This window comes from Rhopilema esculentum, chromosome 18 (assembly GCF_057945365.1).
Source record: "Rhopilema esculentum isolate cy_ngs chromosome 18, ASM5794536v1, whole genome shotgun sequence".
NCBI classification, from domain to species: Eukaryota; Metazoa; Cnidaria; class Scyphozoa; order Rhizostomeae; family Rhizostomatidae; genus Rhopilema; species Rhopilema esculentum.
Window position 1 is genome coordinate 4,157,125 of NC_142832.1, and position 27,233 is coordinate 4,184,357.

At 37.3% G+C, this 27,233-nt stretch overlaps 1 protein-coding gene across 1 annotated transcript; it reads left to right on the forward strand.

Annotated features, from left to right (window-relative positions):
• The first annotated feature begins 2,248 nt into the window (after positions 1–2,248).
• Positions 2,249–23,522, forward strand: LOC135680972 (uncharacterized). The gene is made up of 20 exons (XM_089113798.1): positions 2,249–3,335; positions 4,318–4,365; positions 5,148–5,216; positions 5,626–5,753; positions 6,981–7,116; positions 8,016–8,156; positions 8,605–8,680; positions 11,192–11,348; positions 11,686–11,732; positions 12,136–12,262; positions 12,498–12,607; positions 13,437–13,539; positions 13,970–14,126; positions 15,365–15,431; positions 16,422–16,488; positions 17,333–17,418; positions 19,274–19,403; positions 20,211–20,252; positions 21,827–21,889; positions 22,431–23,522. Exons 1-20 carry the CDS (start codon positions 3,254–3,256, stop codon positions 23,367–23,369), a joined length of 2,775 nt encoding a protein of 924 aa, XP_088969924.1. The 5' UTR covers positions 2,249–3,253; the 3' UTR covers positions 23,370–23,522.
• The last annotated feature ends 3,711 nt before the right edge of the window (positions 23,523–27,233 follow it).

The window sequence follows — 27,233 nt, forward strand, 5'->3', positions numbered from 1 at the left end:
TGTACGACTGGCCTCTGGTCGAAAACATCTTGCTCTGATGTAATTTCCCACTCCATTTTGTTATCAAGTTCACAAACGTGCATTGGACGCATTTTGGTCGCAGCTTTTTATGCTCAATCAGTCAAACTAATGTTTCCAGGTAATGATGTATAATTATCTAGTTAGAGGCAATTTATACTCCATCAGTATTCATCTAAGACTAAGTAAGGAACATTTTGTTGGACCCAGTCCATGTCTCGTTGCTTGATAACAATGGATAGATAATAGTATCCCTTTGAGATGATTCCCACACGGAATAATAATCCCAAAGGATTGCAAAAATCACCGATATTCGTCCGAAGGAGTTCAATACAATTAAACATAGACCATTCGTTTGCTGTTTTTCGCATTCGCACACACCGCCAAGACTGCGATTTCAATGCTGAAGCATTTTCAAGTCTGCATCTTCAAAAGCCTTCGTTTTCAAATTATTCGCATCGCGTGCTCAAGAAATAAACTGAGATACAAATTCATGTTGTTTAGGATTATGGTGACTGCGTGATTACACATGGAAGACTACTATGTTTGGTAGCTGCAGGTACTATGTTTTCGTTGCTTTGAATGCAAAGCGAGTTGGATGTAAAGAACAGTAGTAAAGTTTCGTGAACCGAAATTTCAAATATACGTCTTGCTTCAATAGGTAATGTTCAAGTTAGGCGAGAATTACACAAGTTTATTTGTAAGGTAATATAAAGATACTTTATAAATGCTAGTATGTTCGCAGGGCCTCAGAAGATTAGAGGTCACGGGGCCAGGTGGCCACGCCCCCACTTTTTGCAAAACAAGAGAGCTTTTTGCAAAATCCTTTCTTTTCATCTTTAATTTGTCCTTTGTCAACATCCCACTGTTTACAAAGATACCATGAAGTCTGATCGAATAAAGATAATTCGTCAGAGTTATTACTCTAACGACTTTTAGTTCGTTTTACAGACCTGGTTTCCTTGTGTGTTGGTGGTGAACGCCTGCACCCAGTTCCCTAAGGAGCTTTTCCATGATACAGAGACAGGGTAGAGAAAATTCTGGTTGACAGAGAAAAGCAGTGGCGTCGCCAAAGGGTGGACTGGGGTGGACATGTCCACCCCAGTTTTCCCGGAAGTCGATTTTCTAATTACTCGAAATTTGTTGAAAAACCTTTGCGGGGGGGGGGGGGGAGGGGGAGGTGGGCTGATCAGATCGATTTCGATTTTTGCACTTGCAAAAAAGCCACCGTTACAAAAAAGCTGCTTTGGAAAGTTGCTTGCCAAAAGATTTCGAAATAGATTAAAAAAGTACTAAAAAGGCTTCTCCAAAAGTCTGAAGGGCGTGTCCGAGAAATTTTGTTTTCGTCCACCCCAGTTTTTTCTAGCTGGCGATGCAACTGGACAAAAGGTGTTGCGTGAAGACGAGACAAGTAAAAGGGAAGATGAAAGCTAAACTTAGCAACGAGCAGCGGGGCCCAAGCCTAATATGTTATCAAGTGAGAAAACTTCTTCTGTTTGAGTTGACAATTTTGTTTTATCAATTCAATATATCTTGTTATTTTGATGTGTTAAGGGAATAGCCTGGTTAGCAGTAACAGCAATGCTATAACTGTTGAAGTATTTATTGCAAAACCTTCAGAAGGGGGGTTTTACAAACGTGAGTTCTTTTTAGGTAGAAATTCTCAAAAATACGGCAACGGCGGATAAAATCAAAATTCTTCTTTTATGGCAATGATACGACTAACGGCTAACTACAAGTTCGACAAATAACGACACGGCTTCAACAGGCACGACAAAACTCGCGACAGAGCTCCAAGCAGTACGCCAAAACTTTCGCCAAGACTACCCCTAACTTATGGAACAACCCTTTATATACCCTAAGCAAACCTTAAAATAATATATTTATAAAAACATATTTACAGACGCTGATGCAATCACAGCGCAATGGTGCAATTGTCACGTGATACTGTCCGTAAGGGAACCCTGTGTCGTTACATTATTCTATCTAACTATTAGATTGTTCTTTATTTTTTTATAAGAAAGGATGCAATTCCAACATTGTCTTAACTATGCAGGATAAGTTCCGAAAGTGATTGAGTAACAAATGAACGTAAAATTTTATTGCAGATATTTTCATGCGAGGTGCATTAAAAGCCTGGGAACATTGTCAGAAAACAGGGCAGGACGATAACTTTTGAATCGGGAGAGGAGAGGAGAGGAGAGGGGGGGGGGGGTGGTTGTCAAACAAGCAATGAGGACTAGATGTGATTATTTATACACTGTTGGAAAGAAAAAGGACTTTATTTGTATTAGAAATATATTAGGGCCAATGGCCTCAACATGCTGAAATCCAATAACTTTGATTAAGCGCAATTTGATCATTGCTTGGGGAGGGGGGGGGGGCTACGCCTCTGAGCCTCCAACTTCTGCAGTTTCTTCGATTATATGTCGAAGTCTGGTGGGAAAATTCATATGGAGCTATGTGGCTCCCCTGTGGGAACCTCGTGCTGCATGATAACTTCAAACCCTTAATAGATATAGTCTTTGATTTGGGCCTGTTATGAAAACTTGAAATACACAATTATGCCAAAAGCTCGATCCGTGATATCAGTCAATCATTTAATCGCTCAATCATTCAATCGCTAAATCATTCGATCACTGATATTGTCCTCTGTTATGTGTTTGAAGAGAACAGGGATAATCAAAAGGATTTTCTATGAAAAACTATTGACTATGAAAAACAGAAGTGATTTGAAATAAGAATCTGGGTGCCAGGCCTTTCACTGGATTCTCCTACTCACCAATGAAGATAACGATAAAGTGCAAGCCCGAATAAATAAGTCGATGACGAGCAGTATACAGATAAATTGATCCGAACGAGCGTATCAAAATGAATTACTAATATTTTACTGTAGCATGCAAGCCTCCATCAGAGTGAATCTAAGGCCAGTTGATCCAATCCACCAAAAATGTCAGATGGGGAGGAGATTCTGACATTTTAGAAAATACCTATATTCTAGCAAGATAAAAACAGAGTACCTGTTTAGGCACTATCAGTCACTTGAACATTAAAAATTCATAAAATACATTATACCATCCGAATTCATCGGCCTAAATTAATGAATCGAGCCACATGCAATTGGAAACTTTGTGGTTTGCTATGGATTTGCTATGGATACGTTAAAACTGCTTGGAAGAAATGTTAACATGCCATGAATTTCTGTAGTTTTTCAGTGTTTTAAAGGGTGTGGACGATGTTATCATTTAAAGTTTCCTCAACACTCTCTGTATGGTTGTTGCTTACATTTGTTGTTGTTGCTGATGCTGCACACAACGGTTTGTCATATATTTCTTTTTCTACTTTTGCTTTTGTTTTTTATGTGCTTGTATCGAACATATTAGCCGAGGCTATTATACTGTTCTTTGGTATATATATATATTTTATTTTGAAACTCAAACTTACTCCTTCCGGTGTTTTAACATTCAGTCAAAGTAGCCACTTTCAGTATTGTTGAATTAAACTCTAACTTAAATCTTTCTATCTTTCTACGTTGGGCATTTATCACTGCTTTTCTTTGCTATTAGTCATACATTTTTAATACTTCACAATTCGATATTACAAGTTCACCTGCCCTTTCTTCCATCTTATCTGTCATTTTAATATATAGCTTCATATTAGGTCGTCTTTCCATGTTAGTGTAGAGTGAATTATTTGTCACTTTGATCCATTGACAATGCGAAAGCAAACATCACTTCATGACTGAATTAATGTACATGACATTCAGTATCATGTTTTCATATATCAAGCAAACATATAGACAAATAGCAAACATATAGCAAACAATCCTTCATTGCATCGTATTGTGGGGGATCTACCCACAATATTCCAAAACCTACGATTCCACTACTACCTCGTATGTTTCACTGCAGACAGCAGTTTCATAACACACAACCTTTATACGGTTAACCATTTAGCACATAATTTCATCCCTCCCATCCCCCTACTCCCCGATCTCCTTCTTGTCAGAAATTCGGGCTTTCGTCAGATATATAACAAAGGTTTAGCGTGCCGAAAGCCCAACCAAAATGTTGTCTTGTTGGAAAACAACAAACCTGAGCCCCCAAAGTGAAAAGCCTGAATTTCCTACTGTATAACTGTGTCCTAAATTTTTCTCCAGAACTCAAAGCTATTTACAAATAGCTCCCCGGCAACGGACACCTCCATATCGCACAATGTAGTCCCATAGATTTCTGTTACCCGCTTTAAGTATGTTTTACTGTTTTAAATATCTTATGATTCTTGTTTTGCTTTTAACAGCTTCAGTAATTACAGCAAATGCCTCATCTATTCCAGCAACCAACCAGAGTAAGTTATTGTCTCATATCTGTTAAATGTATCAGAAAGCATTTTACATGCAGTACCCAATTCTATTTAAACTTGTGATTGATTAATGTACAGCTTTCGGTTACAAAGTCATTGAGCGATTCAGTGTTACCACTACATTCTTTTCATTCGGTCAACATCAGGTTTTTATGAATGGAAATTTGATTAGGTGATTCTACTGCTATCATGATTCTGTGATTCGGTGATGAGCAGAAGTGGCCTTTTTATGGCGAAATAACAAAGTGGATAACCGTTGTTAAACATGAAATCTTTAAACTTCCTTATTAAGTCTCAGTTTCATGCTCAATATGAATTGTCAACTTTCAACGTGTTTCACAAATTGTTAGGCCTAAGATCTACTTGATTTTTATTCATTGTTCCTGTGAACAGTCTTATAACTTCATGTAGCTTTAGTGCCCTTTTCAGAGATAAAGATTTCCCGGCAGGAGTAGACACATGGCACCAACTATCTCCCCTTCTAAAGCTAATGTTGAAATGTTTCATAACATAACTTTTTTGAGCTTATTATTTTCATAGCGTTTAGCCAGGACACCTAAACTCTAAAATTATATGACTTTTTGAAATGGGAAGAGGGGCTTGCTATAAAAATTTTGCAAAATCTAGCTAGTATTGTGTACCAAGACTTCAAACAACCATTGTACATACCTTTTTGTAGTATAACCTGCCAGATTTTCTCCCATTGTAAAATTTTTGTAATCTCTTTTCGGTACAATTGTAACGAAAATGTGTATTTTTCCTCGAAGCTGCCAGATGGATAGCGGCAAACTCTTCTACGACGATGCAAGTCACAGCTTTTCCTACAATGAAACCAAGTAAGACACACATTTATTTACAGCATGCTGTTACCTAATCAATTCTTTATATTAAGAGGGAGGGGGTGGGGTTCAATGAACTTAAGCGAATCCTTTTTGTTTCTATGACAATCAATGATGCCCCTTCAATAATTCTATCCTTTCTAAAATACTGATAGGGGAATTTTTTATAGGACAAATAAGTTCTTCACCAATCGTTCACAGACAATTTTTGGTCATGATAGGGAACTTATTCCCATCAAACTCCGACCCAACGTCTGCCTGGGTCCCAGACCCGTTCTTTTGCCCCTCTAACAATATACTGTTGTGTAACTGCTGCGAGTCATATTTTTCATTTCTGGACGTAAAATATCTGTCTGATTTGACCTATTTCAAATAAACTGATACAAATTTTCACTCTTTCGTCTAGCTACTGTTGATCAATGTTTCGGAAAGAAAATTTGGGCCGATAACCTGGTAGATAGAGAATGCACCACTATTGCATGCGCTGGCAACATTTTCAGCAAATTTGAAGAGTATATGAAATGCAATGATAAGGTATTCACATCTTTTTTGCTAGAGTATTATGTACAAACCCGAGGGGCAAATCACTCTAAAAAATCTCGTACAGCTTTTGTGAAAATCCTATTGTTTTATACGAAAATCCCCAAAAATCCTTTTGTTTTAGGCAAAATCTCATACGCTATTTGCAAGAGTGAATCGCCCCTCGTACAAACAAACCAGAGGCAATGGGTATATCATTCCATAAAAATTTCTTCAGGCCTTTGACAAAAATGCTATTTCAGTAAAATCCCCTAAAATATACTTTAACTTCCTGTCGTTCCAAAAAACCTCTAGGTCGGTCTCTACTTGATTCGATTTGGTCGCGCAACTTAGCGAAATCGAATCAACAAACCAGCGAATCGGCAAATGCGACCAGTCGCTCAGTAGTTCAGCTGAGTAGAACTACTCAACGAATGGTCGCGCACTCGCAGCGAACGAGGAAGTTCAATTTGCGCATGCTTTAAAGTGCATTCGCTCAGTCGCGAGACCAAAGAAAATTTGGAACCCGGCCTTCTCGACAAGAGGTTTGTGTATGTGACAAAACAGACGTTTTCTTGAATTCGAAGGACCAGTGGCTTGGATTATGGTGTTGCGCTCTACGGTGTATACAACGTCAATCTAATTGTCGAGAGTTCTTAGGTATAGAAAATATATATATACTCAGTTATGGATCGAAATAAGCCAATCAGTGATGAGAGCACATGACAGGTATTGTTCGGGTTACCCAATCAGTGCCACTTGCCTGTAAAAAATATTACTAATAGAATCCAATCACAAAATGTCAGACGAAAAGCTTAAGTTTTTTTTTTGAAATGTTTGCTCGCTTCATTCATAATGACGTTAATTATTGTATGTTAACTTTTGTTCATTAATGACATATTCTTCTACAATTTGCATCGTTAGCGACAAAAGTTGTGTAAAAAACTAGTCATTCTATGTTTCGTTTGTACCAGAGGTGGCGCCAGAAATCTTCCGACAGAGGGGCTGGAGCTTCCGACAGGGGGGCTAAAATGGCTAAAATAAGCAGTTTTCGTACGTTATTTTGTCAAATTTGCTCCGACAATAACCTAAAATTTCCTCCGATGGGGGAACTAGATGCTTCCGATGGAGGGGCTGTAGCCCCCCTAGCCCTCCCCTGGTGCCACCACTGGTTTGTACACAACTACTGATTACTGAAACTATAGAATTTCGATTACTGAAGAAAGATTTTATATCTCGTAGAAAGATGACGATAGAGTAAGCACGATAGCTAAATCGACTCTGGACTACGCCGAAGCGGTTGCAGAGTCGTACGTGAAGTCTCAACCTTCCTCTGTTTTGGCAAACGGCTCAGTCTCTTTCACCACGAACCTGTTTTGTAAGTCGCTCATCATTTTATTCTTTGACGTTGATGGGGAGACGAACGAGCGCATATGTTCAAATGTGTGAGGCAGCCCTCCGTCCTGGAGTTAAAGCGCATGCGTAATAACGGCTTTCTTCCGGGACGGGGGGTTACCTCATTCATTGAATACGTTTGTTTTTAGTCTCCCCAGCAAGTACGCTTTATCTCAATGAAACTGCACCCAGGCAAGGGAAACAAACGCTGTTTAATGTTGTTTATTTATTTGTATTTTGCATGCAAAGCTTAGTTTTTAGAACATCCGGGAAACTTATCTTCTTGATCAATGACCCGGCCTTTCCTCTGACAGCGACTACATCTTGTGGTGAACTGGATCTTTCTAGTAATTTCTTAGTAATGCTTATAAGTAGAACACATCAGAAAAAGTTGACTAAAATAATTGTAGAAACTTCTAGAGTAAGCCTTACGTAACATGCTGTAACTTGCTCATTACATATTATTCCTAAACACGTGATGTTGTACCAGCATATTCTAGAAATTTCTTGTTAAACAGTATATAAGGGTAGATTAGCTTGCTGCAGCAATTTGGGTTTTAGTTGAGGATCTATTATATAAAATTCGATGGATACATTAACACGACTCATTGTTGATTTCTTTGGAGGAAATCTATACGGGCCTAAGCTGGAAAACGTACCTTATCATAGCGTTGAAAGAGACGCACTTATTTGTGAATCTATCCAGTGTGTCACAGGGAATTTATGTATACCAATGCGGTCTTGGAATCCCCACAATCTTCCTCCCCAAGTGATAACAGCGCTAGCACTGATGATGTAATTATCCCCTTGAAAACACAATCCTAAAATTCATAATGTAGATACTCTCTGAGAAACCATTTTACACATCGTTTCTTTTTTCAGTTGTCGAGGTTGGCTTTTTGAATAGACAAAGAACCGATCTACGTCACTTCTCGGTTATTCCGGATTTCAGCAAAAGTCCAGCATCTGCTTATCGTGGAGAGAAAGACAAGTTCAGATTTTCGATGATAACCCTGAACCCTGGTAAGTTTCGCTAAGTAACTGTCAGGATTCAATAACATTGTTGATATCTCATGTATTTTTTTGATAGTCAAAATTATTACTATAATGGTACTTTCTATAAACAACTTTTATACGTCTAAGGAGGTCGCTATGGTGGGGCATGGGGGCTGTTACACCCCCTTGGTAGAAAGTTTAGTGAGCAACCCCCCTCTCTCATCCCCCTTTGAGTCTAACCCTGTCGAATTGTATTTATAAAAAGCTCTTTATATGAATAAAGTCCAGTCTGAAGCATGGATAAAACTTTTTGAGTTCTTGGAAGAAAACTCGCAATGAGGTTGGCAGGTGAAGGGTAAAGTCTTGAATGAATTGCATTTTCAGAATTTTGACGAATAATTCAAAGAACATGTTTCAGTAGCTCAGTAGAAAAATATTTTGATATTTTCTTAATGCACGAGATTTTTTCTCGTAGGTGTCACAGCGTATTACATTCTTCTACTGAGAAATCTAATTTCGACTACCCAGCCAATACAGTTTAAGGACGAAAAGTAAGAAAAAATTGTTTCCTATCATAAAAATTATATTTAAACAATATTTTTAAAAATGCTTTTGAAAAAACAAACATTTTACGTCATGTATATACAGTCGTGGGTTGAAATAGGCCAATCAGTATCGCGGCACATAGGTTAGATATGAACTCTTCCATCTTTGTTTTTCATATTTTCTTCTTACTTTTCTTATATTTATATTTATTTTACAAGTTATATCCTGCTGCAGATCTAAGGTAACGTAAGAGGAATAAAGTGCATATGCTTGGTTCATTGGCCATTTTTCCTTTCACATAACTTTCGTTCCACATCTGGATATAATTTTTATGCTAACTTTTTGTTATTATCAGAAGTTTAAACTCCGAGGAGCGTAGGACAAAAGTACTTGCTATGTTTTATGCTATGTTTAACGTGTCCGCTTTTCCGTGCTGTCTTAAAATGTTGTGTCACCAAAGGCATATATATTATAAATATTTCTAATTCTGAATTCAGATTTATCTTGCCTTGAGGACTACATATGGGTTGCCATGAAATTCATTAGTACGAATTGTCACTTCTATTGAAGGATTATTTTTCAGCCCTATCAAGTTAACAGCGGGGATTTTTATTTCTATAACATCCCGTGACTTAAAAATTTTAAGAAGAAAAACCAGAATTGATTAAATCTATAGATAACATATGGCTTGCTGAATTTAGAAATTTTATATTTAGAATAAAGCAGCTTTGAAAAGTGTTGGTCATAATAGTAGCACAGATCAAAGTCCCAGTAACTGTGTCAAATCATTTATGTCTTTCCTAATAGAACGCCAGGTGTATCTTAAAAACTCGTAAAAACATTACAAAAGCTTTCGGCATATCAAAAGCCACACCTGTTTGCGGTGAAAGACTCCTTCAAATGTCTTTAAAATATTCGATCTACTTTTAAGACATTTCTCGCGATTAGTCAAGTATTTAGATAGGAAAGTCTCCATATTCATGAAAAGCTGCGTTATCACTTGAAGATTTTCGCCGTCAATCAATTCACAAGTAATGAAATGAAGTCTTTTTAAAAATATTAATTTATTCAGTTATTCAGTACAAAATACTGTCCGATTTTACATTCCAGTGATATTTTAAGAATATTGCAAAGACATGTGTCTAGATATGTTATGCAAGGTTTTTTTTCGTTGCTGCAAGTCGTAGAGAGGGTCGAGCAACCGTTTTCGATGTTTTGGTTGAAAATATATAGGACATTACTGAATTATTTACTTCAAAGTCCTAACCTTATGTATGGAGGGTTATTTTACCAACTTTTCGCTGCATGCGATGAAGAAATTTTTAGCTTCTTTGGTTCAGGTGAATAAAGACCAGCGTAGGTAGATTAAGGCTAAAACCAAAGAACTTTAGAGGGATTGAGGGTGGTCGGACCAAATGATTGCAGAAATCTAGTTAACACCAGAAACTCTTTTCTCTTTACCCACGCAATCTGTTGTTTTTTATGCTTCCAAAAATAAAGAAAATATGTTGCGAATTGCATTTGCTGCTACACTACAGAGGTGATGCCAGATGGAGCGAATAACATGTCCACCCTGCGGTCATCAAGAACGAAGGATTAAAAGCTGAATAACATGAAAAAAATGAGCTACTCAATTCAACACAAACAGGGATTTAAGTGTTTTATTTAAGGATATTAGTAATCTACAAAGAAAGCGTTCTTTTTGAAAAATTTAGTTAATTCCTGTATTCCTGTATTATTTTTTGGCTGCTAAGGGCAAATTTTGAATTCCATGTAGAAGAAGTCGCAAAATATTGTTTCTGTGCCAATGTTTTTAGCAAGTAGTAGTTGAATGTTAAAGGGGATACTTTAGTGTTAGTGTAAGGACCAGGACAGGTATCTAAAAGTTTTGAACTTGCTCTTGTAATGCTTATTCAGTAATTCGGTAAGAACATTAATTAAAATTCAGTATGCCATAAGAATTTTAAATGGCTTTTCAAAATACTGGAATTTTTTGTTATAGTTCAATATTAATAACAGAAATTAATATGGATAACAGTAAAAATTGTAAATGGGAGGAGTGGTCCATGCTGGATTAAAATTGGTTCAAACAAAGTCAAATACTCGTCCTCATCTTGTTTTAGAAGGGCAAAACTTTGTCGAAAAATACTGGCAAAACTCACTAACAGCCATATAAAAAAATATTTTGAAAGCTGCTTTGTCAAAAGCAAACGTTTTTAAAATACTCTTGTTAAAAGTTAGCTTTGTCAAAAGCTAACTTTTCGTCAGACACTTTTCAGAGGACAAAACGTCACAACATTTATCTAAAATTCCAAGTAAAGAAATATATACACCCAATTGTGTATCGTAAAGGGCCAATCAGAAGAGCGAGCACATGAATGTAAAAGTTGCTTGCCTATGGAAAATTATTCTTTAAGCTTTGGAAAAAAACAGCTGTAAAAACGTTGAATTAAAGGAAATATCCCTAATTTGTGATTCGAATACGTCAGGGGTCATATGCTTTTTTAATTCTTTAGGCCTGCAGTTGCTGAAGAGCTTGTGAAAAAGAAGCTATACAGTTGGCCAACACGCACTGGCAAGTGGGTTTTGAATTCACAGATAGCTCAGATAGGGTTTAGTCCAAAACCATCATCGATGAGTGAACCGATTGAAGTAACATTGTGGCACAAGGTGGTAAGTATTGAAGGAAATCGACAGATACCTAGTGCATTGGGCCACCTGTCAATCAACTTTAAGCCAATCAACAAGCATGTGAGTTGTTTCAAGCTTACTGATTGGCCAATTTTTGATTGGCTGATGGCTCAAGTCATTTTGGTATGTTGAATGCTTTTAAACTCACGCAGTAATTATACTGTATGATTAGCTTGGTCATGGTGATGATGGTAGACAATTCATAAGTTTGAGAATTTTGTTCCAAATGTCAAATGAGGTAAATATATCTAGTCTATTTTCATTTATCTAGTACAAAATAAACATAGCCTATTGCCATACTTTCCTACTTCTCTTGTAGCATATAAAGAGAAAGAACCACGAATGCGTTGTGTATCCTGGCGCCTTGTAAGTAGACTTTAATATTAAATTTTGTTAATCATCTAAACCATCCTCATGATCAGAATCAGCATAATCAATCAATCACTCATTACAATCAATCAATCAATCACAACCATCAGTCGATCACACCCACCAATCAATCATACCCTCCAATAATCATACCCACCAATCAATCAATCAATCAGTCAATCAATCAATCAATCAATCAATCACAACCACCAATCGACCACACCCATCAATCAATCACCCCCATCAATCAGTCACCCCAATCAATCAATAACCCCCATCAATCTTTCCCGTCAATCAATTCCTATGCAATCAATAATTTATTGCTCAACTATAATGTTGTTGAGCAGGCTATTTTTCTATAATCACTAATCTTTCAAAATTTTTTATAACTTCCATTTAGGAACAACGAATATTCCTCATGGACACGTGAAGGGTGCTACCGAACCTACACTGACAGACATAAGACCGTTTGCCGATGTAGATATCAAGGAACTGTTGCAGTCGTATCTGAAATAGACGAAGAAATCGTAAGTAATGAAGTATTATCAAGTTAACCAACGCCAAAGTTAACCAATATCTTCTAGGCTTGGAAAGCAATGCAAGTAACATAAGTTTTAAACTACTGTAAACTTTAAACTGTAACTATTAAGGTGCTGCTCCTCAAGGCGGTTTTCCAGGCCCTTTTTTACCCAATCTTTATAGCGTTCAGGCCTGCCTATTCGCTACCTATGTTTCATACATCTTAACTTTCATTTTTTGTAGGCTACTAAATCTGGATTTTCGAGAACCTTCATCACACAGATCTCCTTGGCAGTTACTGCATTCATCCTGCTTGGCCTTCTCTTGTCAATTATTTATCCTGTCTATAAAGGGTAAAGTGCCATATTACATTTAAACCGATAGGGTTGTTACACCATCAGTGTATCATTTCGTGTACGATTTCGAAAAGAGGGAGGAGGGGGCTACTAGTATACTCCGTGTTGTATATTTCATAGGGTGAATTGTTCTGAGAAAATGGTAAACGTAGCTTGCACTCAAACCGAGCCGTGATTATTCAACCGAAAAGGCTCGCAAAAATGTAGACGATAGATTGTGAGATATAAGATTCAAGATTCAATAAACCAAAAAAAATCCGAATATGTTGATAGATTTTGCCTATATTGACAGATATTAAGCAAGGGTTTTAGATATAATGGTCAATTGAAGCGTGTTTTTGTGTTAAGAAAGATAGCCATCAAGACAGCGGAGAAATAATAATATAATAATAATTATTATAATAACACGAATCTTTATACAGGATTAACACTTCAACGTTACTGCTGTTATCAATGTGTGTCCTGATTAACGTAAAAAGATATTATATAAGGAAATGAAAAATTTACAGCAATTGTATTAATACCATATGTTACATATTTAAAATAAGGAGCCTAAATCATATATTACATATCTAAAATAAGAAGCCTAGGTAAAATGTTGCTTAAGATGCTGTTCATAGGCATTGAATGATTCAGTTTTCCGTATGTTGATAGGCAGTTGATTGTAAATTTTTGCTGCCATGAAACCAAACGATTTGCGTGCATATTCAGTTTTAATTTTTGGAAGCTTGACAAGTATTTGATTGTTTCTAATCAAGATCAACTAAACCTAACGATAATGTAATTTTCTGTGATGCTTTTGATACCCAACATTCTCTCTTTGCAGATACCTACATCTAATGAGGGTTCGAATATACTTTTTCCACGACATCGCTTGCTTCATGGTGTACTTATCGTTCATACTTGGAGTGATTGTCAGTGATAATCGAGTATGTACTTGCGTCGAGCAATCACTCAGTCAGTCAAGCATTCATTACTTCAAGTCTAAAAGCCAATCAGCCTTTAAATCCTTGAATCAGTTTATCAATCACAACATTAGAATCAATTACTACAATCATAAATTACCGACCATCTGCAATCATTCAATCACAAGCATCCAATCATTCAAATCAGTCAATCAGTTGTCAATCAATCCCTAGAATCAATAACTGCATTTACAAATGCTACCAGATATAGCACATTATCTTTTTAGAGTTCTCTAATTTATATTTTCATAGCATTCAGGGCATGCAACTATGGAAATCTCCTCTCTCACCCCCGTAGTCGCACCCCTGTTCATCAAGAACGCATACTATCTGTTGGTTTCCTTTTTTTACTTTAGTCACAGTTACAGTATCGAAAAACGTCAATTCGTTTCAGAAATACACGGACACAATGTCCGGATGCATCCACTATTTTCAGACGGCAGTGATTTCTTGGATACTGGTGGAAGGTGTGCATATCTATCAGTCTTTCAACCCAGTGTATGATGCAGATGTCACCAGCCCAACTTTCTTTTACAACACGATTGGATGGGGTATGTTTTATGATGTAATTTCTTACCATACACACTCGCGTCTTACTGCGTTTCATGGCAGTATAGTCTTGGGAAAGCTTAGAATTCTAGTCATGCTTAATGTAGATAGCAGTATGTACAGCACACCAGATATAGAGTGTTTAAGCAAGCAAGGATTTACATAACAAAGAAGAAAACAAGCCAATTGCTTCTCCAGTAAATTGTTGCTATACTATTGGCAAATTTCTGCACAGCGACAATTGATCATATGTTCAGCGAGACATCACCTGTGACGCTTAAAGTCCGTCCTTAAAGGATTCTTAAGGTTTTCGTCACCAAAAACTATTCTTAGAATTTCTGAATTTTGGAATGATAACTTATACTGCTAACACCATAGCATAGGGTTCAAATCTTGATTGGCTGAGAGCTTGCGTTTGCTGAGAGTTTGCTGAGAGTTTGCTGAGAGTTTGCTGAGAGTTTGCTGAGAGCTAAGTCACGTGACCTCTCTCGCCACTGAGCCAATCACACCCCTAGAAAGTGTAAACAAACTTAGGCCAAACCCGAAAATTGGGCATTTTACTACAACCATACACAGAGAAATTTCCCACAAATCTACCGGAGAACATGACCTCAATTTTGCTTTGTTAACACCATAAACTACTCTAACCATGAACAACCAATTAAATAAAATACAAATACCTCTCAATATGTTAGACAAATACCTCTAAAATTAGTTAGATATGTTCCAAATCGGGTGAGCTATGGCCAATAGAAGATTTAAATTTTGTCAACGGAATACTGTTATTTTGGCTTTGTTCATACGTGGAAGTGATGCCAGTCACTTGATCTCTTTTGTTATTGCAAATGGCCTATCAAGTAAAGGTTTCTCTTGTTTCCATAAGAATGGCGCGAGATAATATAACCTCGAAATCATCATAATAATACATTTCATAATCTGATAACTGAGATAAAATCAAGAGTGAAAAAGCTTTTAAACATAGAAATAAAACAAAATTCTGTTGTGATGATTACATCTTAACTTTCATCTTTTGCTTGTCTACAAAAACACCATTCTCATTGCATTCTGGAGAATTTCAGTATCTTGAATTCTAAACTACTATATCACGGAAGATTTTCTTCAGAACCTTCACAGTTATACATGAAATCTCTATATAAATAGCACCCTGTGTATTATATAAGCTATATATTACTTGATCGAATTTAAAAACGGACTAATGTTAATGTTGGTTTTTTCCTAGGTATACCAGCAGCATTATCTGGGGCATGTGCGGGCTACCCTTACGACCTTACTGTGCTTGCTGAATTGTGAGTGCGAATTTCGTTTCCATATGTTTTAATCATTGCCTTGCCAATTATAACAACAAAATGATTCTTTCGTGAGGAAACGAGAGCTGGCCCTTTTAATCACCTTGTCTTGTCAAAACAAAAGTGGTAAAAAATCTGCAACTAATGCTATGAATCAGAAAATCATGAGTTTTTGAGTCAGTTTATCACCTCCATGAAACTAACCAGCAGCCCTCTACCCCCCTCGTTATCCCTATTGAGCCCCCTAATTATTCTTCTTTAACTTGACACTCCTTTATGTTCCTCTACATTTGATGAAATCACAAAGATGAAATGTGTTATTCTGATTTGTGAGAATTTGTAAATGTTATTCCATAGCAAAAATAGGGATACGAATCGGAAACTCTTTGGGTTTGTTTTCGCTTACCGCTTTGGTTTTATCTCTGTTTACCTCATTGACTTTTTCTTTAGAATTTTGAAGAAATATAATTCAAGAAAGATTAGATCCTCTTTTAGATGAATTTGAATCATACAGAAGGGCAGAATTCATGAGAAGCATAAAATGTGAAATGTTACCTGATACATCTCATTGTGTTGCTTTTGAGAAGTTAATGAAAAAGTTGTCCAAATATCAAGAAAGGACAAAGCTTAATTTGCAAATACCTGCAGGGGCGCCGGAACCATTTTGAGACAGCGATGGCAGCAACTCAAAAAGGGCACATTATCAATGATATATATTAGAATTATAATAAAATCATCATCATCAACTCTTAGCCTGTTTCCATTTGGCAAAATAAGGACAAGTTTCAGCGGAAGGAATATACATGCAGTGATTCAATCCCTTTTATTGCCCTGATGAAAATAGCACTGGTCTTTTATTTTCTCTTTGACTATGATAACCAGCTTTCATTTTCTGTTTCAATGTAATCCAGCTATGACGTAATGTAGTAGCCATGCCTAACTTACTTTTATGTTGATGACCTGTTGAGTGTGTTCTATTTTCTGTCATAGCTCTTGGATGAAAGTAAGTGGGTCTGGACTGCTGTATTTTGTCATTGGCCCGTTGTTTTCTGTGCTGGTAAGTATCATTATTGTCTTAGTTGGCATTGAATTAGGCCTATAATTAAGCTATGTTTACAATTATCTCAACATAAATATATGCAAGCCTTGCTATATTGTAAGCTGGCGAAATGCCTAGAAATCAAGCGGGTACTCAGTTGAATTAAGTGGATAGGCCTAAGTCAAGGAAACTGTGCCACAGATTCTCTGTTACAGGTGCCTCTAGGCGTGTTATGTCGTATTTTCCTCGTCTTTTTCTCTGAATATAGGAAGGGTAATTTTCAACATAGATTTGATGACTTGCAGACATGTTCCCTCGTGTTTCGTCGTCTCTTGCTCCACCTCTAAGTGACACAACATGAGTGTAGATTGATTGCAAGAAAAATGTTTCAGATAAAATTTGACTTCTTCTTTGTTGTTGCCTAAGAGTATAACCAGCGGAGTGTTGGGTTATGAAGTTCGCAACAGTAGGTTCATTGAGTAGGTCTAGACCAAACCCAATCCTTTTTTCCTGTATTTATCAGTTTTTAATCGTTTGTATACCAATTTGTAGTTGTTTACTTTGTTGCTTATATGTATATGTTTTTATCTATGGCCATTGGGTTTATCATTGCCGTTTTCCCGCCATGTTGTCGTTCTTGAAGTGTGTAATTTGAGGCCGGTATAGTATAATAATAAAGCCATATTTTTTACAAAAGTAACCTTCCCTTTGTTGGTGGCCACCTTAAAAAGAAGCCACCCTAAAAATGGACCACAACAGAACTTCTCGCATCACTTTTAACTAGAAACACTCTGTTTCTTTATGGCATCTAGTTTCACCAACTGCATACTTTGCTATTCTAAAATATATTTTTATTTACCAGGCCATCACTCTGTCCTATGCTCTTATATTTTACGAGCTTCGAAGTTATATTGGAGGCAAATATGATTATCCGTACAGGCGTGCAATGTGAGTATTTTTACTGATCATTGCATTTCTCATGGCCAAGCTTTAGCAAGTCAGGTCCTCCATTATTCTATTACTTTCTGTAAGCAAGCTGCAATTGAAGCGCAAAAAATAACACGAAATTCTATTAAATTCTTTATTTTTCAAGCATGATTCAAGCCAAAATAGTATGCGGACTGAAGATTATTATGCAAAATCGATTAGAATTAGAAGATCTCTGAAAAACATGATAAAAGTTGTAGGCGTACCAGTTGAGCAACTGTGAACTCTGTCTAGCTCAGTGCATTATTGCTATCTATAGAAAGCTCAACACGCTACAAACCTCCTTAATCAATTTCTTCGGTTCGTGCTAGGTGGTGATTCCCGGCTTTTTTCGTTCTGCTCGAAGTCTCATTTATATTTTTTGAAAATGTTTTATTTTATTAGCCTGCGTGCAGACTTTACTCTCCTTCGCAACAGAAAGTAAAGTTTGCACACAGGCTATATTTTATGAGTACAAGTTGAATATCATAGCTACAGTGGAAACATTTGATGGTGTAGAACATTTTTATAGAATAAACGCCCTTTATCACGCTGCCTATGAAATGAGTGATTCTTAGTGAGTGTTGCTATCCGACCCAGACTTGCCCGATCAAAAGAATCCTTTCTTAAACATATACGGGCTTGAAGCAACATGCACTATAATCCTGATAACTCGAACCTCCCAAGGAATGATGCAAATTGTTTGCAGCAACGAATTTTTGAGTTATCGAGGTTTCGAAAGCAACTGAAAAGACCGAATTGTCCAGGGTTCGAGTTATCGACGTTTCGAAAGCAACGGAAAAGGCCGAAGGGGAATCGATACAGTTCGAGTTATCCATGGATCGACCTATCGGGGTTTCGAAAGTAAATGGAAAGGTGCAAGGAGGATTCCAAACAGTTCGAGTTATCCATGCTTCGACTTATCGGGGTTTCGAAAGTAAAGGGAAAGGTTCAAGGAGGATTCCAAATAGTTCGAGTTATCCATGCTTCGACTTATCGGGGTTTCGAAAGTAAAGGGAAAGGTTCAAGGAGGATTCCAAACAGTTCGAGTTATCCATGCTTCGACTTATCGGGGTTTCGAAAGTAAAGGGAAAGGTTCAAGGAGGATTTCAAACAGTTCGAGTTATCCATGCTTCGACTTATCGGGGTTTCGAAAGTAAAGGGAAAGGTTCAAGGAGGATTTCAAACAGTTCGAGTTATCCATGCTTCGACTTATCGGGGTTTCGAAAGTAAAGGAAAGGTTCAAGGAGGATTCCAAACAGTTCGAGTTATCCATGCTTCGACTTATCGGGGTTTCGAAAGTAAGGGGAAAGGTTCAAGGAGGATTCCAAACAGTTCGAGTTATCCATGCTTCGACTTATCGGGGTTTCGAAAGTAAAGGGATCCAAGGTTCGAGTCATCGAGGGCTGGAGTAATCGAGAGCTGGAGTAACCGAGGGCTCGAGTTATCGAGGTTTTTAAAGTAATGAAGAAGGTTTAAAGGGGATTCGAAACAGTTCAAGTCATCGAGGGCTCGAGTTGGGGATTTGAAAGTAAAGGAAATGGTTTAAGAAGAATTCGAAACAGTTCGCGTTGTCAAGGTTTCAACTCACCAAAGGTTCGGATTATTGCGACTACAGTGTACCATAGACTATGACCGTACTTGAAACAAAATTTGGAACCCCAATACTATAAAACGAATGTTTGCTATGTAGTTTCGCTTGTTAATATGGGAAACCGTCTTGGAAAGTATCGAAATATTCCTATAAAAGCTATTTCTTTTTGAAAACCTCAATAAACCATAAGCTTTGCCTTTGCATTATATATTTGATAGTGATTGCATAATGTTTTGTTTTCAGTGAATATTACAAAAGAAGTTGCCTTCTAATGATAGTTGCATTCCTTGCTTGGTACTCAGGCATTATGGCTCGCAACAATCCTGATAAGCTCTCCTTTAGTTTCTTTTTCCTTGCAATGTATGGAACACAGGTAAATCTTCAATTTAAACTATCCTGTTTTTTCAAGATGGCAACATAGATAAGCTGGGGGCCATAACTATCCCACAAAAGCACGCTAGTCACTATTCGGAGAAAAATTCTATTTCGTGTAGCAAACTAAAGTTTAACTGTATTTGCAAAAACATAACCGTTACATCGATGTGACAGCTTTTCAAAACTTGTAAAGCTGGGTCTCCAACGGGGGGGGGGGGGCATGGCACCCCTTCTTTGCAAGGTGATAGAGCTATTTCCAAAATCTTTTGTTATTGGCATTGAATTTTTCCTTGCCCCTTCCCCCCCCCCACTTTTCAACCTGTGTCCAGGCCAATGTAGAGCTCTGACTTTGACTAAAAATGATATTTAACACAAATTAACATAAATTAACATAAATTAACTGTAAAGTGCCATCTTCTTCTTTATAAATATTTACTAACTACAATTATTTTTGTCTTTACGTGACGTTAAATTAATTTTATTGGTCCACGGGCTCAAGATATTATGCAAAGATTTAGTTTGAAAAAAATGTTGGCTTATATTTTTTCCAAATGTTATATCATTTAAGTCTATGGATATGTGAACATTTCTTTCCAAAGGCACGTTATTTGTGTCTCGAGAAGGAACCGCACAAAACTATTGACTGCATAAGTTCGAGCACATCATCATTCATTATCTGCCCGTTCCTTTAGATTCCACTCTGATATTCTAAAAGTTATCATGGATATAATTGCTTTACGTAATTTCACATCAGAGAGGAAAGAATTGATACTGTGTTAATGATTTTCAAAATTTTCTCTTATAGGGTTGTGCTATAATATACATGCATTTTTTGAAAAACACTGAGGTAATCTACTTGCTCTTTTTCAATTGTGATCATGAAGCTATTAAGAATTGATAGTTTTGTATGCTGTAGTTGTGCTAACTACCGCAGAGTGGGAGGGTAATGGGCGTGACCCAAGCGACCACTCTTTTGGCTCATTCTTTGCTTTATACCAGATGTATTTGCCTAAGGCAAGTCTTGAAAAAATATGACCTTTCCCTATCTGATGCATATTTTTCAATTTTTCGAAGAATTATGTGGACCATGTTTTGACAAAATTAGGTGGTTATAACTCCCAACCCCCACCATTCAACCCCATGGTGCCGCCACTGTCTGTATGCGACATGGTCCATTACGTTGTGGGTCAGTAGCCAGAGGCGGATCTAGGGGGGTGCTATGGGTGCTTGAGCACCGGTCAGAATTTTCGGAGATATAACATTCAATGCATTTTCTCTAATCTCTGAAAAACGTCTTGAATCCTTTTAGATGATGTAAATGTATTTTCCAGTAAACTGATGACATACGGTCATGCGTTAGTTAGCATAACCTGTATCTGCTTTAAACTATAAATAGCTAGAAATTTAATGTCGAGCAGCCCTGGAACCAATTTTTTTACTTGTCCATCAAACCATACTCTCGGCCAATGAGCTACTTCAATTCTACGGGTGCTTGAGCACCCCTATCAATCAACCTCTATGGTCAAAGTTGCAACTGAGCGTTGCAATTGACTAACGACCTAAAATGTCATTCATTGATTAATGTGATGTACAAACTGCGAAGGTAGCAGTGTTATTTTTAACTAGCATTGCTAGCAAATAGGCTTCTAACAAAAGAGATCATTTTTTATATAGTTATGCTTTAATACCTGAATTTAAAAAAGATTAATTTATCAAGATGGGTGTTGCCTTCATTTAACCGTAAGTAAAAGTGGGGTGTGGCATTATTATGGCTATTAAGGCAACGCCCTTAAGCACCCCTCAGATTTTCCGCTGGATCCGCCTCTGAGTAGCATCACTGCAGGTCTTGCCAGCTTGATATTCAGTATTTCGTTGAGATCAAAATGGTAGGATTGCAGAATAGCCTCGTTTGAGAAGAGCCTCATGACCGAACTGCAGCTTACAAAGCATTTTTTTCAACTGAACAATGACTCATCTATTCACGGAAACTTCAAATGATAGACATTCCCGAACAACGAAGAAGAATTTCTATTGCAAACCATTTTGATTGTCTATCCTACATTCCCTGCAAAAATTTCCTACAATCCCTACCGTACATTCACTGCAAAGCGTCTTGGAACATTCACGTCAAACACTGGGAAATTCAGCCACCCCCTCTCCCCTTAGGAACAATGTTGGTTTACTATAGAAAATTGAGAGATATCATAGAGTATGTTTTTTCTTGTGGCTTGTATGATATTTTTCTAGACTATCATTATTGTTCTGGGGAAAGGGGTGGAGGTCGTAGCATTCAGGAAGAGAAATTAAATATAGAAAAACACAATGCAAATTGCTTTATGTTCAAAGTATTTTTGGCAGGAATTTTAGATCTGATTATGTCTTGCCTAGATCTGGTTCAAACTTTATTTCTTTTGCTAACAGATCATTGAATATCGAGAAAGCATGAAAGCAACAAACGATGGTAGCCTTACAGCTAGGACTGAGGTGAACTTGGTTTTATTAGTAGAAACATCTCCAAAGACCTCTTAAGATGATTGTTTTAATATAACTAATTCAGATTATAGCTTGAAAGTTCTATAATTGCCAAAAGCCATGCAATTCTCATGCTTAATTGTAGAAGAATCTCGTCCTAAAATGGTTTTTACAAGTTTACATACCTGAAATCAATACTAAGTGAAGATAAAAGCAAAACATTTTGGTTCTTCCAGATAACTTTGACTTGGTTATTAAAAGATAACTCTAGCCTTTAAACTTCTGCAGTGTACCCTTCAAATATTCAAAACCAAGCATTTTTTCAAACGTGATCAAAACCTTCCTGAAAATACTGAAGACGAGACCCTAGGCTTGGTACATCAATTATTTTACAGCCATTGACTTGTTGCACAGTTATAAGCCATTTGACCTCTATGTTTTAGGTACTCCGTGCTCTGTTTTTTTTATAATATAAGCATTTCGCACGGTTCAAGTCTAAATCCTTGAGCTGTTTTGTTGATATCTAAGAAGCGATTCTGTTTTGTTTTTGTAGGAAGACAACATCTCGATGATGAGTAGCGTGAATTTATCACAGTCTGATTTCAAAAGTCAAGCTTCCCTCAGAAGTGGTGCGGGAAGAAGGTCAAAGCAAAGTAGGCCTAAGACAGCCGAATCACGTGATGACACAATTGAAGAAGAAGGATCTCGAAGAAGTAGCGATAGCAGTAGCAGCAGTGAAAGTGATGACAGTAGCAGCAGCTCTGCAGAAGATGACGTAGATGAGCAACAAAGTCAGCGATATTCTTACGGTGCGTATACAGAAAGCAGTAGGCCAGTTTCGGCCACTACCAAACGGTCGATGGAAGCAGGGACTGAGGAGGGGGATGAAGCAGCTGGTGAAAGCTCACATGAAGAGGGAGCTGTGGAAGAAGAGAACATTGATACGAACAGGGAAAAAGGACACCATAGTGTTACGATTGAAGATGAGAATTTACAAGAAAGTTCGTATGAGAATGGTGAAGAAGTGGATCGTATCTTGGAGAATCAAGCGACAGGTGATGATGGAGAGAGTCAAGAGAACGATAGAGGTGAATTGGAGGGGGGCGAAGATGCTATTGTGAATGATGTAGATGAATCCAACGACGAAGAGAATGCACAGGAGGGTGCTGTGAATGAGTTGGATGGTGAGGAAGGCAATCAAGGATTCAGTGCGAATGAATTGGATGGCGAAGATCAAGGAAACGAAGCAAATGAATCTATTGATGAAGATGGTGTGAAGGATAACAATGAAGAATCACTGATTGAAGAGAACGAACAAGGCAATGATGTGAACAAACCATATGGAAATGAAATGCAGGAAGATTCCAGCGGAAATGCGGAAGGCATTGTAGAAGGACAAGAAATCCCAAATCCTGCAAGCGGAGATTCGGCAGATGGAAGCAATGATGTTGACCTTGGGTACAATGAAAATGGTGACGAAAGCACTGCTTAATATCCGCGGTGTGTACAAAACAGTTTCAAGATTTCAATTTTCTCCCAGATTTCACTTTACTCACATCTGTAACCGTTGTACTTGTAAATAGCCGAATATTTAAATGTTAAGCTTGATTAGAGGATTGGAGGAGAAAAAATCTTCACAATTCAATTAATTTATCTTTTCTATAGTTGCTTTTTGACATACTCGTTTCTGGCATACCCCTTAAACCATGTCACAAAATTTTGAAATGACTGAAAAAAGCAAATATTTTGCAGATAGACATGCTTGTGTCAAAAGAATTTGTGCCAAAAAATATTTGTTTGTTTTGAAGCCTTTGTCAATGGACATCACTCAGAATTAGAAGTTCTAGAAATGCATCAGGTCCTAGAGGATTTGCTTGTTTTCTTCAAAAGAAGCTGAAGTCTCTGCAGAGAGCTTGCCAGTTAACAAAATGTCCACACAAAATCCGCTAGACTTTCAGAAGGTGCTGAAGCAGTTTAGTCACTATTTGGTGTTACAAAAGACAGTTTTCAAGTTATTTGAAGCTAGAGAAGGAGGGTAGATTGTAATACAAAAATACCTTTGCCACGCCAAGACAAGAAAGCATTTCAAAAGTGGGACAGAGGGACACATGTTTGCAAAAAGAGGCACCTTCGTAAGATGCAAATAGGTACATATCTCTGTTTATAAAATGTGGGGGAGGTACCCTCTATGCCCCCTTGTTCCTACGTCTATGCTGCACTAGATTAAGAGTGCTTGGGAGAATCATAGTAAAGCAGCAGCTAAATAAAGGGTTGTTACAGATATCATCTGATTGCTGTCTACCCCCACGTAATATCAGTGGATGATATTACGCATCTTGTCTGATGTCGCTGAGAGTAGACACTTCCATTGCCTCTTGTTCTGACTTTGTACGAAAGCATGGGATTCTTATTGCATGACAAGACCTGGTTAAGAAAAACTTGCTGCAAACTCTATTGATCCCCTCAGTTGATAAACGAATAATCTCTATTTTCCCATGACTTAATTGTGGTAGGAACTGAATTTTGTTAGAAAAATTGCATGTATTTTTAGCGTGAGACCAGGGACAACTAAATGCTCTTACAAGCAATGTTGTATAAATTATGATTCAGTTGCACGCTGATACTTCGCTTCTCTCGAGCAATCGACCACAGAAACACCTTACTGTTTTTTGGGCAAACTTGGTTGTTTTTTCTTTGTGCAAATCGATGCATGGTTCTGGTTCAATGACCAAAAGTTCTAGTATTCACAAAAACATTACAGTAAGACTAACCAATTCAATTTTGCAGTTTCTTTGAAAACAATTTGCAGCTAAATGATATGAAGGATCTTCTAACTCTTCACTCTTTGATAAACTGCAATTTCCCGGTATTATAGTGAAAGCCTGACTGGAGTAGATTGCATAAATGCTTTTTAGGAGTAATCAACTTTGTATTTGGGAGGGGGAGATGGGCTCAGCAGCAATGCTTGCGAGCTGATGATTTGTCAACACTTCTTTCCCTCTTATCTTACCCTTTTTTTTCGCGGAAACTTTGAAACGCATGCTCTTCTACCCAAAAAAGCACTCTCTACCCAGAAGTCGTACATAAATCATGCACCTCTACCGAGAAGATTTAATTCTAAAGACTGTTGCTTAGGTTTACAGACACAAGTGCAAACATGCTATTTGTTATAAGAACTTGCTATAGAATGTCTTAATTACAATCTACACCAAATTTGTTCGAAGGCCTACACAAAATTTCAGCAGCTTTACAAATGTGTTCTTCTCATTTCTTAACTAATAATATGCTATTGTTTGATGAATTTCAGTATTCCAGGAAAAATAGTGAAAATATTGAACGACAAAGATTGTATGATTGGTTTTATGTAAGTAATTGACATTGTATGGATGGGAGAGAGCAATTAAGCAACGTTTATAACCCGACGATATTTCAACTTGATTATTGCCGTATCCCAACTATCTGTTGCTTGGTTTTCATTGTCGCTGTACAAAGTATGAAATCGATCTGAATTCAAAAATTTTATGTTGACGACTATTTCACAGTACTGACAGTGAAAATCGTGTCTTGGAAATAGTACACAGATACATTTGTGGCGTAGTGACAAAAAGGGGGTTTGGGGATCTGAATTTCCACGCTAATGACTTCCATAGCACGATATCGCTCGTAACCCTAACCATAAACCAGAATTCAAAGTTGGAGATAATTCAAAGTTGGAGATAATTCAACTTTGAGATAATTCAAATATTTTAGGGTGAGATTTGCAAGAAAGCTACGCCAAACAGACTTGCCACCAGCCAGATATCGGTCACGTTTCGAAATTCACAGTTTCTATTTGCATTTTAGAAAAGGTGTCACAATTTTGAAGGTATTGTCGCCTCACTATTGATTGTTGTCTAGGTGGCGTGGATTACTGCACTATTTTGGGAATTTAACGTATTTTGAATAATCAACACAAATTCACTGAATTTTTGCTAAAATTTTTAAGCGCTTAATTTTGCTTAAGGAAAAATTCGGCATTATATTTTTGCCATTGCTCACATCTAAGTTGTTCAACTTTGCTGAAAATGTTTTTTCTAAATTTGCTAGAACTAACGTATTTTATTAGACTTCAAAGGACTTGGGAGGCTTTATCACTTGTTCATAATTTTTTTGTCGAAAGAGCGGGGAATGTTGTGAAACTTTGACACTCCAACTTGGAAATACCTTCACTGGCCCCGCAGTAAGCGCCCTATTACCACACCAGTAATTTTGTTGAAATTGTTTTAAAGATTCACAGTTAAGCCCCCCTCCTCCACGTAAACGTGCACCATCCGCTATGCCCATGTTCAAATTCAATGGTAAAACCATTTTTAGAATTGTCACTTGTAACCAGTGACTATAAACCGGAAGAAGATAAAATAAAATTGTTTGCGATTCAAAAAAGCTGTCTGTCTGCGATTGGCTGAGAAATTGCTGAATAAGCACAGGCCCCTGTCCGATTTTCTCTAGTTCGTGAGCCCTTTGCTAACCTTTAAGTGTCCTACTGGTCATTTCTTAGGTCATCTGTAATGGAAATAACAGCTTTTACAAAATTTAGGGGATATTTGATCTGCTTTGCTTGATGTTATAGTAAAAATGTAAGGTAATTAATGACTATTAACATGACGTCAGGATTTGGCCATGTTTAAAGCCTTCAGATATAATCAACGTGTTTTCAGTTGTCGGATAACTGTTTCATCATGTTCACTTCTTGTTCATTACTGCAATTTTGTTCAAATTCACAGCCTGTTGTTGTGGAATGACGACAGAATGACTAATGGATGTACTGTGTTTGCGAAAAATGACGCAAAACCAACTTGCATTTCGTATGCTTTGCCTTTAAGAGACAAACTTTGAGACCCGAATTTTTGTAATCATTGAAAAGTTCAAATTATAAAGACTAAAAAATTTGACTGCAGCTTTGAAGATGTGCCTTTCGGTTTCATATTTTTTAGCCAAACAGGTGTCAATTGAAAGTCCATTGATGCTGTACTCGTTTCTGTTAGACCCCTGTTAGATAAACAGAGACCAGAAATCCAGGGGAGTTGGGCCTAAAAGGGCACGAGAGAAGGGACCAGCCCAAACCCAAATTATTTTTCTCCGATTTGCTCATGTCAGTTGCTATGTCATTATCATCTAAGGTCATGTAAAGAACAATTTCGTACACCATGCCCACCAAAAATAGAAGTCAAGGTATTTGTCCATATTTCTGATTGCATCTGTTTTGATTGTTCTTGTAAGATGGCATTGCCGTGATTCCGCAAACCAATCACATGTTCGGAAAATTGTTCACGTGGAGGGGAAATTGCGCAATCTTGAAGATGGGTTTTCCCTGCAC